The following is an 18,783-nucleotide window of genomic DNA, read 5'->3' on the forward strand; positions in this document are numbered from 1 at the left end:
ATCTGTTAATACAGAATACTACACAGAGTGGAGGTCTCTAGAGGCCCACATGATCTTAATAGGATCGGACATTGTCGAGAAAAATATTGCATTAAAGAAAATATTCACTGAAAGGTCTCAGTACATGTTTTTTAGGAAACTTACGTCATGATATAGATATGGACATAAAGTGCATTTTTTATATTATTAATACATTATACATATATTATTATCGAGATTTTTTAACCAGAATGTGTCATTTCACGTACTCTAAAATAAGAAAGAAGCGAACAACCATAAAAGCATACATGACATTTATAAGGTGTTTAACCGATATGTCCTTTTATTGGATTCACGCGAGAAAAGATTGCCCTGACATTGATAAGCAAAATGGCAGGTGTAAATCATTTTGAAGCTTTTTCGAGCATTTCAGCACCGAAATACTGCACTACATATGATGCAAATAAAAATACGTCAGAAAAGTACCTACGCATCTTCCAAAATAGCTACATAAGAATATATTGAACTTGAAAGGTCTTCACCAGTATACGTCTTCATTGTATGTATTTTAAGAGTACTACTTTGCGAACATCTATCTGAGCATACGGTGAATTAATAAGATTATTTACCAGTATGTGTCAGTTCCTGTCTTTTCAAATAACTCAGTTGCGAGCATCTATATGAGCATCCCTTGCATATAAAGGCTATTCACCTGCATGTGTCATTTCATTTATTTTTAAGACTATTAAGTTGCAAGCATCTATATGAGCATACCTTGCATTTATGAGGTTTTAACCTGTGTATCATTACTTGATTTTGAAGACTACTAAGTTGCGAGCATCTATATGGTCATTACTTGCATTTATGAGGTTTTTTCACCCGTATGTGTCATTTCATGGATTTTAAGATGACTTAGTTGCGAACATCTATAAGAGCATGCCTTGCATTTATGAGGTTTTTCACCTGTGTGTGTCATTTTATGTCTTTTAAGATTACTAAGTCGCGAGCATCTATATGAGCATAACTTGCATTTATGAGGTTTTTCACATGTGTGTGTCATTTTATGTCTTTTAAGATTACTAAGTCGCGAGCATCTATATGAGCATAACTTGCATTTATGAGGTTTTTCACATGTGTGTGTCATTTCATGCTCTTTAAGATTAACAAGTTGCGAGCATCTATATGGGCATACCTTGCATTTATGAGGTTTTTCACCTGTATGTGTCATTTCATGGTTTTTAAGATTACCAGCTCGCGAGCATCTATATGGGCATACCTTGCATTTATGAGGTTTTTCACCTGTGTGTGTCATTTCATGTCTTTTAAGATAAAAAAGTGTCGAACATCTATAAGGGCATACCTTGCATTTAAGAGGTTTTTTACCTATGTGTGTCATTTCATGGATTTTAAGATTACCAAGTCGCGAGCATCTATAAGGGCATTCCTTGCATTTATGAGGTTTTTCACCAGGATGTGTCATTCTATGTGTTTTGAGATGATTTAGTTGCGAGAATATATTTTCTTGATATTGATTAACAATCACGTTCGTGTGAATTACTTTGTGACTTTTTAGAGCACTTCCACATCCAAAAACTGCGTTACAAAAGCTGCAAATCAAATTACGTGAGAAATGTACTATTCTTCTCAAAATAAGTCGAAGTTCCTTCGGAGTCGATCGTTCTGAGATTTCTTTTTTAATATTTTGTTCATCTATCGTCACTTTTGAATACTGTATCATTCTATCTTTGATTCCATCAGGCGAGGATTGTTGACAGCTGTCTATATCGTGATGCTTTGTGAAAAAGCCTTTAGTAGAAACCTATAAAAACAATTAAAAACATTGTAAGCTTCGTGCAGTAACTAGTAATTTATGTGTCAGTGTGTAATTGGAGAGTGTTCATGGTTTAGGAAGATGCCGAAAGGCGAAACCAATGTCACAAACAATATTCAAATTGAGAGAATTTATAATCAAAGAATTTCAAGTAACCTCGATTAACAGTTTAAAAAATTATTTAATATATTATACTAGAACCATCTTGAAGAACTAGAACACCCACGATGGCCGCGCGGTTTAAGCGTTGGCGTATTGCGTCGTGGGTACCAGGAATGAGTCAGAGAATGGACCTAATATGTTTAACAAGTGACTGACATCCATTTTTCGTTAAAAAAAAAATCAGAAATCAATCAGGATCGGACATGGTGGAAAGAAAAAAAAGAAAGAGCCATGTTATCTTTGCTACGATTATTAAGTGTTGTATGCAGTGTTACAGACTATATTGGGGACGTAGATTTATACCTGAAAATGTGGGAACGAAAATATATTCAAATTTCATCAAGCGACTTCGATCAACAGTTTAAACAATATTTTAATATATCATACTTCTGAATTCTTGAGGGCACGCATACTAAGCGTCGCTTCGGGATAGCAGTTATTCAAAGAGCGACACTCTCGAGAAGGAATGTCTCGGTTTATATAATTTTTACATAATATAAAATGTTACAGCATACATATTTTTCGAATTAATAAAGTTTACCCGTTGAGCACATCTGATATTTAAATAATGATCTGAGCAAAACAGCAAGTCGTAATATAGCTAAACAACTTAAAAATGTTACAATATATAAAATTGAATGTACCTACCCTGTGTCCTGGTGTGTAATCTGAATGCGAACATCCGGGTTGAGGCTTTTCATCAGAAAATGGTAGGATTTTATCTTCAGTAAATTCGCGCTTTATGTCAGTCTCAGCTTTGATACCAGTGACACCCGTCGCAGCGAACTGAAATAAACAACGTTTCATATTATAATATGTTATCAATATTTACATATTATTAATATAACAAATTAAAATGTTATTATTTAGGTGGAAGTAGGCTGTTGAGATCCGACATAAATAGTGCACACTAAAAATTATCAGGCAGCATTGTCGTTCCGTCTCGCGGAAAAAATAATTTTACCGTTTGAGCTAGAACGGCCATATAACAAAAAATCAAACACACCTATTTTTATAAAACGAAAAAAGAAGCAATGTTGACATCGTATTGGTGATCTTTGACAGATTCAGACAGGTTCGGACAAGTTCGTAGATTATCGGTAGACGTCAAAGTATTCTATGCTGTGTAGTTCGTATTTCTTCCGGCAGGGTCGCCACTATCGTTCCATTTCACATGCGCATCGGCATGCAAGTACCTACCAATTATTGCGTGAAAAATCAGAAGCTTCCGATTTTTTTTGATACATACATACAATCTTACAATTTGCACAATAGATAATACGTGTTTACGCGTGCTTTATCTTGTTACCCCCGTAATAATACGTGGGTACTGTCAGCAGTAAATCCATGCACGTGTAAACGAAGTATTAGGGTCAGTTTAGCAAAAGTGATTTATTACGTTGGTCCAATAAATAATCTTTTACGGGCTTTGTTTAGGAAAGCTTCAAGATCTTAGATACACAAAACGGCTATCGGCTGCTATCGAAGGTAGTTCATCATATTTATGTATTGATACGAGTAATTTTGTTACAATAAGTAAACCGTATAAACTGTCAAAAAGTGCCGTGTTTTAACAGCCCCCTTAATGGCTGTGTTACTTTTAGAGGGAGATAAAAGACGGCTAATCTATTCCAACAATTGTATTACTCAACACATAAATATGATAAACTACCGTTGATAGCAGCCTTGTGTATAGAATAGACCTACTGATTAATATTATTGCTGAATGTTTACTAAATCAATGAAAAGTACATTTTTCGTTGCATAATATTTGTGATTTTAAACCAGTGAAAAAAATATCACTTACCGGCGACAATATCTAGAATAATATGGGGTTGTTTTTGCTCTGTATATCAAAAGCGGCACTGTCTCAAGGGACGTCACTTCATGTTCAATATATATATATACATAGTCACACTAGTTCTTCGTGTATATACAAGGAATACGACTGGCTAGTAATAGTGCAGAGATTTATTGAAATTTTAAACGTCAACCTTCGATAAAAATCGGCAAATAGAGAAGCAAATGTTACAATAATTATAAAATTGAATGTACCTCATGTCTCGGTGAGTAATCTGAATGCGAACATCCGGGTTGAGGATCTTCATCAGAAAATGGTGGCATTTTATCGTCAGTGTATTCGCGCTTTATGTCAGTCTCAGCTTTGATACCAGTGACATCCGTCGCAGCGAACTGAAATAAACAACGTTTTATATAACACGTTGTCAATAAGTACTGTCTATCTCTCGGGGCGTTCATAAACATAATACAAAAGCCCCTTTATTCGAATACAAAAGCCTCCTTACTATATACGACCGCGACACCGAACACCGACACAAACGGCCCTAATGCCTTGTTCGGACTGAGCCAGTGATTTAGTGAAGTAGCGAGTGATTTGGTAAAAAACCGTGTCTGAACAGACAAATTTAGTCCAGTAGTTTAGTAAAATGGTCAGTCAATCCGATCCATTTTATTCTATTATTTCTGGCGAGTAGCGATCCCCACCACCTCTCACTATATACTAAACAAGCCACAAACCAAGTCTGAACAGGCGAGTGCATTAGTTGTCGGCTGCCGTAGGAATGGCACAGCTATATTTATAACATCTATGGGCACAGCGTTGAAACAAAGATTACTACTCGAAAAAACATAACTTATATTATTATACTTCAATGCGACAAAAAGTCGCGAACGTGTGTTGATAGATCCGTAGATAAATGGCGATATTTCACAGAAAGCTTGTTGTTATTGAGGATAGGTAAAGAGGTACACATTATCTTATGATTATTATATATATTATATTATTATATATAATTATTATATTCATTTATTATTCCGTTTAGGTACATTGTACACTCAGTATGAAGGATATTATGTCATGTCAGTAGGTAGTGTGGATAATTTGTTGATTAAAACTTTGATAAATAATGGAAATATTTCACAGAAAACTTGTTGTTATTGAAAGTAGGTAAAGACGTAGTTAGGTAGGTACACATTATCGTAGTGTTCATAAGAATAATAATTATAAGTTATATTCATTTATCATCTGTTTATATTTTTTATAGTCAGTAAGGACAATGAAGCATAAAATCAGGGGCGGATCAAGTCAAGCGGACGCCCTGAGCGGTAAAAATTTCGGGGCCCCCAAATTCAAGTTAGAAAAAAAGTTTTATGCGTAGAAACACTCATTAATTTATTAACATAAAATATAACAAAGGTAATAGAAATAAAATAAAAAAAACATGTTTTAAATACATTTTCGTCTTGCAAATTTGTCAATTATTTTGACAGTGTCAATTCGGTTTAAAATTTCTTGCTCTATATACAAAATTAAATCTTTTTCTCCCATAGTACTCCTCAAATAATTTTTTGCACGCTTTAAAACAGAAACGATCTTTCACCTGATGCGTTAGATAAGGGGATTGTTAAAAAAATATTTCTACATTTGGGAATGTGTAAGACATTTCTTTGGCGGTTCGATAGATGTCTGGTGTGGTTTTAATATTGTGCATAAAGTACCTATTTATTACCCAAACAAACTACAAAAAAACATAGGTAAGTATACAAAAATTTATGCAACCACAAAAATATAATAGGTAGGTATCCTATGTAAATTAGTATTCATCAATAGGAATTTGGAGCATAAATCGATTTAATTCAACGACGCCGTTTTTGCATAGTGTAATTTGAATTATTTTTGAAGTTAAGACAGACGGCAGCACTCTCGTGTCGCGCGAATGGTGTCCGTTTGAAATATCCGTCGCTCTCGACGCTCTGTTCATTTTGACGCGTCACTCACTAATGAACTGTGTTCGGACACTTTTCAGTTACTAATTCACTAATTCACTCGCCACTCTACTATATCACTCGCCCAGTCCGTACCGGCCTTAAGCGAGATGCGATGTTGTCATTTTATGCTACTTTTTGACATGTCGACCTCAACATGAGACTTCGAGGTGTAGTTTGTTTTATTTCCTGCAGGTTTGCCACTATCGCTCTACTGCGCAGGCGAAGATTTAAAAAAAATCCCAACTGTCGCGTGAAAATTCAGAAGCGAACTTTATTCATGCAAGGAATCTTGCATCTTGCACGATAATACATGTTTACATGAGCATTTTCTTTTTAAGGCCGCGATAATACATACTGTCAGGAGTATATCAACGTACGTGTAAACGAGGTATACAGCTAATTGTTATTAATAGTAAAAAAACTAACCTCGAAATTGCAAATGCGATCGTCTCTATTCTTTTGCTTTACATAAGTGCTGGCGTCAGGATTATTTGGATGCTTAATCATCGGTGCATCAATCCAAGGTTTATCCTCTGCATTATACTGGTCTCCATCACAATATTCTCGCTTTACATCCATGTTTGCGAGAGAACATACGACATACACTTTCGTACCAACTTTTTCCAAACCATAGATACTTTCGCGCAGTGTTGCCATCTTTTTCTCACCGAAATTTATTTAGCCCATCCAAGAAATTATAGTAATTCGGCAATAATTATTATAGTGCGCGTTTCCATCTTTGTTAAAAATGTACAAATGAGTTTATTCTTATTTGTTGCTTTGTGAGGGCATTTAAGGATCACTTCCGACCAAAAATGCTCAATTGCGAATTCAATAAAATCCATTTTAGATATAGTCAAGGGCTTTTTTATTTCTTTCGGGATAGTATTCTCTCGGCTTGCACACATTTTCTACAAAACTTTCTAAATTACCTACTAACGAAAATATTCTGACAGGTCTTGTATGCCATGTAAGAAAATCTGAAATCGTTTGAAATTTTACGATTCTATATGCGCTAATGCAAGTAACTAGGTGTCAAAAATCATATTTGATTCAATACTGCGGCAAATCGAGGATAATCATTAGGTACATATATATAGAAACAGGTCGATAGGTAGGTACCTACCAAAACTTTAGATGAAAATAATAACTCATTAAAAAATTCATTTCAGAGTTTGGAAACAAAGTGTATTACTTGACATGAGGGTGGAAGTAGTCCGCAGACAGTGCAATGTGTAGATAGCAGTTAAAACCTAAAAATTACAACATGTTAATAATCACAATATTTTAATATATTTAATTCAATATTTTAATAATCAGCAAAACACTGCCGTGCGAACGGACATATGATCGCCTTCCGCCGGCTGAAGAAATGCTTACGTGCCCGGTGTCAGTTGTCGCATCACAGGAATGAACGAGTAAACAGTGCATTCCTGTCATTGTGTCGTGTGAAATCCATTGTTGGATTGATAACGTTTGTACCTTAATCAAATTTCGCAGACAAAATCCCAGGAATCAATCCGCAGTGTGGGAACAAAAACAATAATTTACCCACGCCGCGGATAGCATTTTCTTTGTCTACTTTCAATATAAAAACAGACGTGGCAATCCAACAAGAGATCAGTACCTTAAATTCGTTTGTCTTAATCACACGCTTCTCGCTTCAACGTAAAATAATTTGTATTACAAACACTATCGTCGTAAATCTAGTTTATAAACTTTATATTGTACAAGCTGTAAATTGAATTTGTAATTTGTGTTAAGGGATAATAAATTTGGGGAATTACTTTTATACGCATCAAAACCTTCTGATTCTATTCATCACCTACCCCTCATCACACCATCCCTTGCAACAAACATAAAAGGTTTAACAAGACTTTAATTTTTTGACGGGTTCGCGTTGTCTAGTTAACTTCCGTTGTGCAAGCAAGCTGAGCAATGACATGTGTACATTTTTTAATAATAGCTTGGTACATGGTTAGGTACCTATTTAATTTATCAAAATATTTTTGCCATTCACTCGCGATTTTTGAAAGTTGTCAGGTGTAGTATTTTTTAATGTACCTACTTGATGTATCTGAAACTGTGGTCTAGCAATATTGACCATTGAAGTAGAGATGGCATTTCAATTATTAGATTTAGTGGTATATATTATTTTGTTAGTTAAGTATACAACACCTTTTATCAGATAGGTAGTGTCATCTCCGAAAGAATGAGGGAGGGTCTGGCGTAGGATCTGGTACCCTTCCCGGACCTTTGATAGTGTGGCACATGAGGTAGATTTCGTCTTCTTCTTCTTTCGGGAATATCCTTTTTGACTGACAACGAGGATTTTAAGAATAATGGCGTATTTTATTAGACGAGAATGCATTGATTACAGCAAGTTACAGCGTATATTATGTACATTTAACAAAAATATTTATAAAAAATAATACATTTAAATTAACGGAGACCTCAGCGCCGAAAGCGGCCACTTCTCGCTTGAGTGTACGACAACCAAATGACTCAACATTTTGGACCCAGATCAGCACATTAAGGCAAGATAAAAATAATACCTAGTACAAATTCCTTCACTGAAAAATGACAAAAGGCACGCTTCGCAACATACCCGGAGCTTGTAGGTTGTTTGTACTTGGATTTCAAAGCCAAAGGAAACCCTTCGCTGCGCGTCTGTTAGCATTATTAAAAATTATTACTTACTAAGTACCTAGTAGGCTAGTAGGTATAATTTAAAAATATTACTTTGCTAAGTACATTGCCGGCATTTTGGAAGATGCGTGTGTATTTTTTTGAATTTTCGGCGGCTGGCGAATAATTATTGCTGGGCAAATTCGATCAGAAAAGATTTTATTAAATAATATGAAACAGTTTGGAGTGAAACAAGACTAAATACTATTAGGTATATTGTATGGATTGAGATGAATGAATTATTTATATTTAATTAATATGCATTGAATTTACTTTAACAATGCTGCTATGGTAATTATTCAGCAAATGAATTTAATATAAATGCTGCTATGATAATTATTATTATGTATGAATTTAATAAAGCTTTAGAGATTAGGACAATGATTATAACGCTAGGTTTTACTTGGCTTGCATCTAGAATTAATGTAGGTATAAAAAATGCCGGATTTTATATACATTAAGGGCTAGAAGGATTCTATTAAATTTTGTTCAAGTTACAAAAGGGTGACTATAATTTGTCATACATGTAAGCTTACAAGCTAGAAATGTCTGTCTCGCAGTTGATCGGCTCATGTCTCCATGAATCCGCCCAATGATGATTCAGGCCTCGTCATGGCCTTGGATCTTCTGAGGATGCCACGCTTTAGGCGGTATCAGTAGGTATTGAAGTCAGGAAATGATGATAAAAAATGGAGCGGTATTTTGTCTAGGGGTGTCACTGAAATTGACACTCTTATTGGACTCTGTACAATAATAACAAGAGCTGCGTTAACATAAGCGCCGCGCTGGCCGAGTGGTAATGTATCCGCTTGATAAGTCGAGGGTCTCGGTTTCAAATCCGGGGTCTGGTAAAATTCACATATTGTTTTTCATGTCTGTTTAAATCCAGAGCATGGACGAAATAGGTTGAGCTTGAGTTGGGTTAACATCCATTTCTCGTAAAAAGTAATGTTATGATACCTGTTTGTGGGGCGGGCAAGCTCAACAAAGGATTGTGGAGCCAATAAATTATAATAATATGATAATCAAATTTTAATAATAGTGTTATGTGATTATGATGATTTTTAAAAATGGATTATAATAAAAGAATAATATTATAAAGTGAAACCTATTTTATTATCTAAACCACATAATATAACAGGGCTGCCAACTACATTTAAAAAAAAACTGCATTAAAAATCAGAATACGTGAGAAATGTACTCATCTTTCCAAATAACTACATAAGCATATATTGAAGTTAAAAGGTCTTCACCAGTATACGTCTTCATTGTATGTGTTTTAAGAGAACTACTTTGCAAACATCTATATGAGCATACGGTGAATTAATAAGATCATTTACCAGTACATGTCACTTCATGTCTTTTAAGATAACTTAGCTGCGAGCAACTATATGAGCAAACCTCGCATTTATGACGTTTTTCACCTGTGTGTCATTTCATGTTTACGAAGATTACTAATTTGCGAGCATCTATATGAGCATACTTTGCATTTATGAGGTTTTTCACCTGTGTGTGTCATTTCATGTTTTTGAAGACTGCTAAGTAGCAAGCATCTATATGGGCATACATTGCATTCATGAGGTTTTTCACCTGTTTGTGTCAATTCATGGTTTTTAAGAATATTTATTCGCGAGCATCTATATGTGCATACCTTGCATTTATGAGGTTTGACACCTGTGTGTGTCATCTCATGGGTTTTAAGATTACTAAGTTGCGAGCATTTATATGAGCATAACTTGCATTTATGAGGTTTTACACCTGTGTGTGTCATTTCATGGTTTTTAAGATTACTAAGTCGCGAGCATCTATATGTACATATCTTGCATTTATGAGGTTTTCCAACAGTATGTGACATTTTATGTGCTTTGAGATGATTTAGTTGCAGGAATATATTTTCTTGATTTTGATCAGCAATAACGCTCGTGTGAACCGATTTGTGACTTTTTAGAGCACTTCCACATCCAAAAACAGCGTTACAAATATTGCAAATCAAATTACGTTTGAAATGAACTACTCTTTTCAGAATAAGTCTAAGTTCCTTCGGAGTCTCTCGTTCTGAGATTTCTCCTTTAATGTTTAGTTCATCTATTGTCATTTCAGAATACACTATCATTTTATCTTTGATACCATCAGGCGAGGATTGTTGACACCTGTCTATATCGTGATGCTTTGTGAAAAAGCCTTTAGTAGAAACCTAGAAAAAACAAAAATTATATATTATTATAGTCAATATTATTCTAAATTAGATTTTAAACTGTTCCATTTAAATAATTTTTTCGAAACTTATGCCTTTCAGCATCTTCAGGCATTTTAAGTGTAGTTTAAATGAAAATGACGTTAAGAAATGGTAATAGTACCAACATAGATATAAATACAAATATTGTTACGGAATGATCCATAAATATTTTTTTTTAAAAATTCACCTACATGTAACATCGAAAAGCAAATGCACAAAATAGACGATAAGACAATTATTATGGTACTGCTCTTGGTAATATGTATGAATCTATATTAATTTCGAATGCAAAATGTTAAAATAATAATTTTTAGACACCAGAATAACGTACATAGGTACTATGAGGCAGTTTTGCACCTTGTTCGAAAAAAAAACATTGTAAGCTTCGAGTAGTAACTAGTAATTTATGTGTCAGTGTGTTATTGGAGAGTGTGCATAGTGTCGGAAGATGCTGAAAGGCGAAACCAATGTCACAAACAATATTCAAATTCCATCAAGTAACCTTGATCAACAGTATAAAAAATGATTTAATATATTATACTAGAACCATCTTGAAAAACTAGAACATTCACGATGGCCGCGCGGCTTAAGCGTTGGCGTATTGCGTCGTGGGTACCAGGTTTGAGTCAGAGTATGAACCTAATTGGTTGAGCAAGTGGCTGACAATCATTTCTCGTAAAAACAAAATCTGTTAAGACAATCCTCCACTCTGTGGAGGCTCATATGATCCTATTAGGATCGGACATGGTCGAAAGAAAAGAGAAAAAGAACCATCTTATCTTGGCTACGATTATAAAGTGTTGTATGCAGTGTTACAGACTATATCAGCGACGTAGATTTATACCTGAAAGTGCGCGAGAGAATTTATATTCAAATTTCATCAGGCGACTTCAATCAACAGTTTAAACAATATTTTAATATATCATATTTCTGAATTCGTGAGGCCACGCATACTAAGCGTGGCATAGGGACGGCAGTTATCCAAAGAGCGACAGTCTCGAGAAGAAATGACTCGGTTTATATTATTTACACATTTAAAATGTTATAGCATAAATATTTTGTGAATTAATAATAAATTCAGTTTACCGGTTGAGCACATCTGATATTTCAATAATGATCTGAGCAAGTCGTATTATAGCTAAAAACCTTTAAAACGGATCTGCGCAGAAGCACACTTTTTTTCTTGCGCATATAGTAGGTATGTAAACGCTGCGTTTTTGTGTGAAAAGTCTGTTTTACACGATACAATAGTATATTCAAAGTCTACTATGAAAACCTCATCTCTATCGGGGTATGACAAAGATCCTTTACAAAGGCAAGCACGAAAAATTATTGTTTTTAATTTGACCGATTATTTAAAAGTGATGAGAAGCAGTACAATTTTATGATAAGTACATATTTATTTATATGGAAAATGTTTTTCACAGTTTGCGTTTTATAACAACTTTAATAAAATACCAATAAAGCCATTATTTTAAAATTATAAAAAAATGTGATTGCGTCATCGATATATTTAATATGTATACTGATAACTTCTACTAATTAAGTCTTAGTTTGTGTTCTCCTAATTATTTAATTAATACATGCCTGCAGCAATACAAACAGTTAACGTGGCCTTAATGAGTGTTTTCTTCAAAACTCAATAATTACCCAGTATTAATTATTAACCGATCATAATAATTAAGAAGTTAAGTCTTTAACTAATGGCTCTTACAATACTCTCTGAAGCGCTTTCCAAATTAAGTTACCATAGGCAATTATTGGCCTTTGTATTTTAAATTAAAGTAGGTAGGTATTGATTACTTTAATTACTTTTTTCAATACGACTGGCTAGGAATAGTACGGATAGGTCAGTGTTGCCAACCGTACTATAATTATAGTATTTGTACTATAATTTTGGTCCGCGTACTATGTACGATATAAAATAGGTATAGTACGCCCAAAATACTATAATTTTGAAAATCGTACTATAATTTTATATAAAAGTACTATAATTCTGCATTTGCCATTTCGCAATCGAGTGGTCTTCGAAAATTTGGAAATCTGCGGCCCGCGGCGAAATATTTTTCCTAAAAAAAACGAGCCGACCATGAAAATTTGGGAACCTGCGGCCCGCGGCGAAATATTTTTCCTAAAAAAAACAAGCCGACTATGAAAAATCGGGAAAATTTTCATTTTCAACAGATGACAACGCGTACTATATTTTATCTCCAAATACTATAATTTTGGAGGCTCTGTACTATAATTCCTCTTTCAAAATATGGCAACACTGGGATAGGTATTTAATGAAATTTTAAACGTCAACCTTTGATAAAAAACGGCGAATAGAGAAGCAAATGTTACAATAATTATAAAATTGAATGTACCCCATGTCCTGGTGTGTAATCTGAATGCGAACATCCGGGTTGAGGATCTTCATCAGAAAATGGTGACATTTTATCTTCAGTGAATTCGCGCTTTATGTCAGTCTCAGCTTTGATACCAGTGACTCCCGTCGCAGCGAACTGAAATAAGTAACGTTTCATATAACATGTTGTCAATATTAACATATAACAAATTAAATTATCTAGGTGGAAGTAGGCTGTTAAGATCCGACATAAATAGTGCACACTAAACATTATCAGGCATTCTTATCTGTTTTCATTAAATTAGTATTTAAAATTCCATTAAACCCTGCCTAAACTAAACCAAAATATCGGGGTAAATAATAAGCGCTTTCAAAAAATGATTGACTATTGCCTATCGGCTTTTGTATTTTAGTATTAAATTAGGTTTTATAAAATGTAAATTTTAAAGGTAATTTAAAATGCACGTTAATTACTATCAATAGGCCGCCTGGTCATTACGCACCACGTGCGTCTATAGCGTCCAATGACTTAATTACTTTAATTAAGTACTTTTTTACTTTTTTTCTAAAAAAAGTTATTTTGTTTGTTATATTATATTTTCTCAGAAGTGTTTTCAAAATTATGTATGTTCAATATATAAATTACCATTAAAATGTTAATATTTTATGAAGGACGACATCAACACAAAAACGTTGATCGTTGGTTGGTGTTTGTAGAAGTAGAATCTTAACGACATAGGTAACTGCATATTTCAGCCTTGTAGTCAATCCTTTCGCTGAATGAAGTTCAGCTTCAGTTTAGCAACTACTCAGAGTGAGCTGTGGATGATAAAAGTCGACCTAAACGGTCAAGAATATATCATAAGTAAGTATTATAGAAAAAATTACATAGGAATAGTTTCGTAAATTTTGTTGGTACTTCTCGCGTACATCGCGAATCATCATAATATCTGAGATGTTTTATTGTATTATCAATTTGAAATCGCAGATCAAATTTAATCTGCAATTGCGATTGTATAGAATCATGTGAAAGCTGGTTTCATATACTATTATTGTCATGCAAATTCACGCGAATATTGTCGCGCGACTTTTCTTTCCAACAGATGCTATACAACCCTTTGTGTTAAGATAGATTTAATCATTATGATAATTTTTATGTTTGGGGGGTGACAGGGCCCCTTGTCCCCCCCCCCCCTGGGTGCGCCACTGAGTTTGAGAGGTAAGATATTAATCGACGCAACGTATCTCTTCACTCTTCCTAATCAAATCTGATTGGCTCGCGTATCTCGAGGGAATTTGTATGGAATATTAAAGATAACAAAATCATTTATTTCCAAATATTCTGGCTTTCTCGAAAGTAGGGAATTCGCTATCTATTAACTAATTCTATCTTGCGTACACTTTTTTTGGGCAAATCTTTGCGTAATTGCTGACCCCCATCTAAGAGTATGCTCTTAGCTCTTCACCTATTATTATATTGTCCACTGTGAGAAATGGTGGAAGTAGGCATATGAAATTCGCAGTATGCCTACAGGCCATCAGCCTCTATCTAATCACCCCCCTTATATCGGAAAATTACAACCGGTGCATTTAACCACGAATTTTCTTCTCGGTAAAAAGGGACGGGAGGGTTTTCCCTCTCTGGCAAAACTCCCTCCCGATGTCCCTCTGGGCCACTATAATATCTCTGTACAAATCAGTTTCGTCCCGGTGATATTCTCCGAGCACGTGCAAGACTTCTCTGGTCTGCTAAGCACTCTTCGTTAACAGTTTCAGTAAAATACGTACCCGCGAATAAAAACCTCTACGAGTTTTACTCCTCGCTAAACAGTCGTCACTCTTCTATGACGTCACACACACAGTAACCGCGAAACTAGCGCTCAACGTTACGACCAGCTGTTCTACTACGAACACAAAATAAATACGCGTACGATCTTCTAAATTTAATCAAGACGCTTGCCTCTAAAATTAAAATAGTATTATTAAGTTTAAACTTTAACAATAATCATATAAAACGATTTTACAATTATAACTATATGCCAAATCTAAGATTATAAATAATTAAATAAATAAATAAACATTTTACAGCTTTAACTTATAAACTGAGTTCCTCAAGTAAAAGACTATTAACTATATTTATATAAACATTTTATAAATAATTACGAGTTTTATTATAATTTTCTATAAGTTCGAACTCCGACCAACTCCGACTATAGGTTGTTTGTGAACCTTTTTACAAGTCTATAAGATTAAATAAGTTAGTTCGTAGAATTCTAAATATAAACTATACATTTTTTTTATATTTTACTGTGACCTTGACCCTAGACAAGAGGACTGTGTCATAGACAACAATTTTAATTAAAATAAAGCGAGTTTCATACATCAGTGCCTATATTGGAGCACCATCAACGAGTGCATCTACCGCCTACTCCGATTCCTCACTAAGGTGATTTCCTCTCACGACACCTGAGCTAGTCGGACATCGGAGTTCGCCATCTTTGACTCCCCACACACATCAGACGCTGTCACCCCCAAGTAGGTAGGTGTGACGTCAGAGGGGCATATCATCGTTGGTGCCGATCAAAGGGCCGACAAAGACTGTCAAGGAACGTCTCTCGACAATATGTCTGACACGAATTCTACAGTTTTTTGACATATTGTTCGGCGCGGAGCTGATACTCTGGAGAGACTGGTAGTTTTTGGTAGCCTCCAAGGCAGGTGAAGCGGAGGAAGAGCGACCAAGTAAAAAAGCCGACTGAGGGTAGCTCCTGTCCTGATAGAAACAGAGGATTGAGAGGAGCTGAAATTCTTAATCACTCAAACGATGATAACATTCCAAGGTGGTCACCATCCTCTGCCATGAGGGAACGACCAAGAACTCATGCGAAACAGTGAAAATATACAGATGAATTGTGCTTTTATTTAGCGATATTAGCCGTTTACATGTAAAAGTGCTGACTGTCGCCAATCTCATTCTTAAATAGTAAGCGAGACGCCATTTTGTCATTTTATGCTACTTTTTGACATGTCTCCAAAATCGGTTAACTTCAAAATGAGACTGCGCGGTGTAGTTTGTTTTATTTCCTGCAGGTTTGCCAGTATCGCTCTACTGCGCAGGTGAAGATATCAAACAAATCCCAACTGTCGCGTGAAAATTCAGAAGCGAACTTTATTCATGCAAGGAATCTTGCATCTTGCACGATAAAACATGTTCACATGTGCATTTCCTTTTTATGGCCGCTATAATAGTACTGCCAGCAGTAAATCAATGTACGTGTGACCGAGTATAAAGCTTAGCGCTTGGCCGTAGTCATGGGGCGTGTAATACGCGGAATAGGCGCGAGGACGGGCACGGGTAGAGTGTCCGTAGTAGCCTGCGCGCGTCCGGTCGTGTTCAGCGTCAAATCAGGGATAGGAAACCATAAACACAGAAAAGTTTTTGCTGGAAAACTCCTATTTGAAATGGCAAAACTTTGCAGCAAAATATGGGGACAATGAAATCAATATGGAAAGCACTTTAACAGAAGCATTTTATAACTTATACAAGAAACTGCGGGAACAACCAGACAAATTTTTCGAATAAGAGTTACATGAGCAAATATTTGATTAAGTGTATTCTAATTGATTTAAGATTTTTACTATTCTTTTTGAGTCATTTTTTGCGATCCGAGTATCGCCTTTCGGCATCTTCAAACACCACCAATGGTGAATACATACTGTCATCTAATACAGTTAATTCCTCCTTATTTGGTAAATTTATATTTATTAATTTAAATTCCATCAAGTACCCTTGGTCGATAATATAATTTGATTATATATTGGATAATATATAAGGAAACTAAGTTTAAAAATGACTTTTCAGTTCATATGGTGTGAATGTAGGTGTAGAATATACGCTTCATAACTTTGCACCCCGGATCTAGGATGGAAATGACGTACCTACTTAATATATTTTATTTTTATTATGTTTATTTTTTTTATTAAGGAAAACAAACATTAACATAGATTACAAAATAATATGTACAAAATAGACTAGAAAAAAGATATTGCAACCAGCAAAGTTTCCATATAAATTATAATATAGTTAAGCCTAACAATATTATATAAAGCAAGAAGAACATAAAATACAAAGAAATTAGATAAAGAGATAAATGAGAAAGAATATTGAATAATTATAGACAAAAATATAAGTAACATTAAATATAAGTAAAATAAGTATACAATTGTATATGTGTGTTAAGAATTATTGAAATTTAAACATATTATTTTTACATATAATATTATTTATATAGTAAAAAATGCAAAATTATAAAACGTATACCTATTTTACATCACTTCGCACTATCTATGCTTTGCGAAGATAATACCATAAATGCACCTGACGCGCGCGGTAAGCTCATGATGGTTTGAGACACCCGCTACTCGCTCGTTTCCCGCGTTGGCGCTCGTGCATGCAGTACGGACATCTCTATGCACGCAGTATGGGAAGAGCCCGCCGCATGCACGATCTTGCCCGCACCAAGCTACACGCGCCAAAACAACACGCGCGAACACCCGTCCCCGCGTATTGTCTACGGACACGTCGAGACGTGTTCATACGTTTGAGTTGCCCGCCCCGCCGCCGCCCCGCGCTCGCCAAACCACCACGGACGAGCACTTATTGTTATTAATAGTAAAAAAAACTAACCTCGAAATTGCAAATGGGATCATCACTATTCTCTTGCTTTACATAAGTGCTGGCGTCAGGATTATTTGGGTGTTTAATCATCGGTGCATTAATCCAAGATTTAGTCTCTGCATTATACTGGTCTCCATCATAATATTCTCGCTTTACATCCATGTTTGCGAGGAAACATACACCTTCGTATCAACGTTTTCCAAACCATAGATACTTTCGCGCAGTGTTGCCATCTTTTTCTCACCGAAATTTATTTCGCGGTCCTAGAAATTATATTATTTCGGCAATTATTAATATAGTGCGCCGTGCCATCTTTCTTGAAAATGCACAAATTAGTTTTTTTTGTTTCTCGCAAAAAAAAACTGAGCTTTTGAAAAATTCCGAGGGCCTTTATGGATCACTTCCGACCAAAAAAGCTCACTGGCGAATTTTATAAAATCCATTTTAAATCATAGTCAAGGGCTTTTTTATCTCTTTTCGAGATAGTTTTCTCTCAGGTTGCACAAATATTGTTTATAACTTTCTAAATTACCTATTTACAGTACCTACCTACGAAAATATTCTGACTGGCCTTGAATGCCAAGTAAGTAAATCTGAAATCGTTTGAAATTTTACGATTCTATATGCTAATGGTCAAAAATGATTTTTGATTCAATACTGCGGCAAATCGAGGATAATCATTAGGTACCTGTATAATAGCAACAGGTCGGTTAACAAACCAAAACTTGAGATGGAAATATCGACTTCCTCATGGAATAACACACCAATTCAAAATAGTGTGTTTTATGTTTTTAAGCTATTGTTGCATAGAAAAAAATACCACACCAGCCAATTTTTTTTTGGATTTTTTTCTCGAAAAACACCCAAAATACTGTTTAAAATAATACTCGTAAGTAGAGTTATGATTATATAACATTTTTTGTAAAATCTTAAATAACATGGAATAATAATCCACCTGTAGTTGGTATCACAACTTATTGTTATTAATTATTATGTGACACTGAATATGACACTATGCCGAGTTGGTATGATATTATTCGGAAAAAATATACACGCTACCTACACAAATCATT

General features: G+C 34.9%; 1 protein-coding gene across 1 annotated transcript; it reads right to left on the reverse strand.

Moving 5' to 3' along the window:
• Positions 1–9,547: 9,547 nt before the first annotated feature.
• On the reverse strand, positions 9,548–17,946 carry LOC147077167 (uncharacterized). Its single transcript, XM_085941489.1, has 3 exons — positions 17,720–17,946; positions 13,052–13,189; positions 9,548–10,643 (listed from the first exon to the last, which is right to left on the reverse strand). The coding sequence occupies exons 1-3, from the start codon at positions 17,870–17,872 to the stop codon at positions 9,870–9,872; spliced, it is 1,065 nt and encodes a 354-aa protein (XP_085797615.1). The 5' UTR covers positions 17,873–17,946; the 3' UTR covers positions 9,548–9,869.
• Positions 17,947–18,783: the final 837 nt, after the last annotated feature.

The sequence above is a fragment of the Rhyacophila brunnea genome, unplaced genomic scaffold, assembly GCF_057557595.1.
Source record: "Rhyacophila brunnea isolate RB1 unplaced genomic scaffold, BYU_Rbru_1.0 scaffold_13, whole genome shotgun sequence".
NCBI classification, from domain to species: Eukaryota; Metazoa; Arthropoda; class Insecta; order Trichoptera; family Rhyacophilidae; genus Rhyacophila; species Rhyacophila brunnea.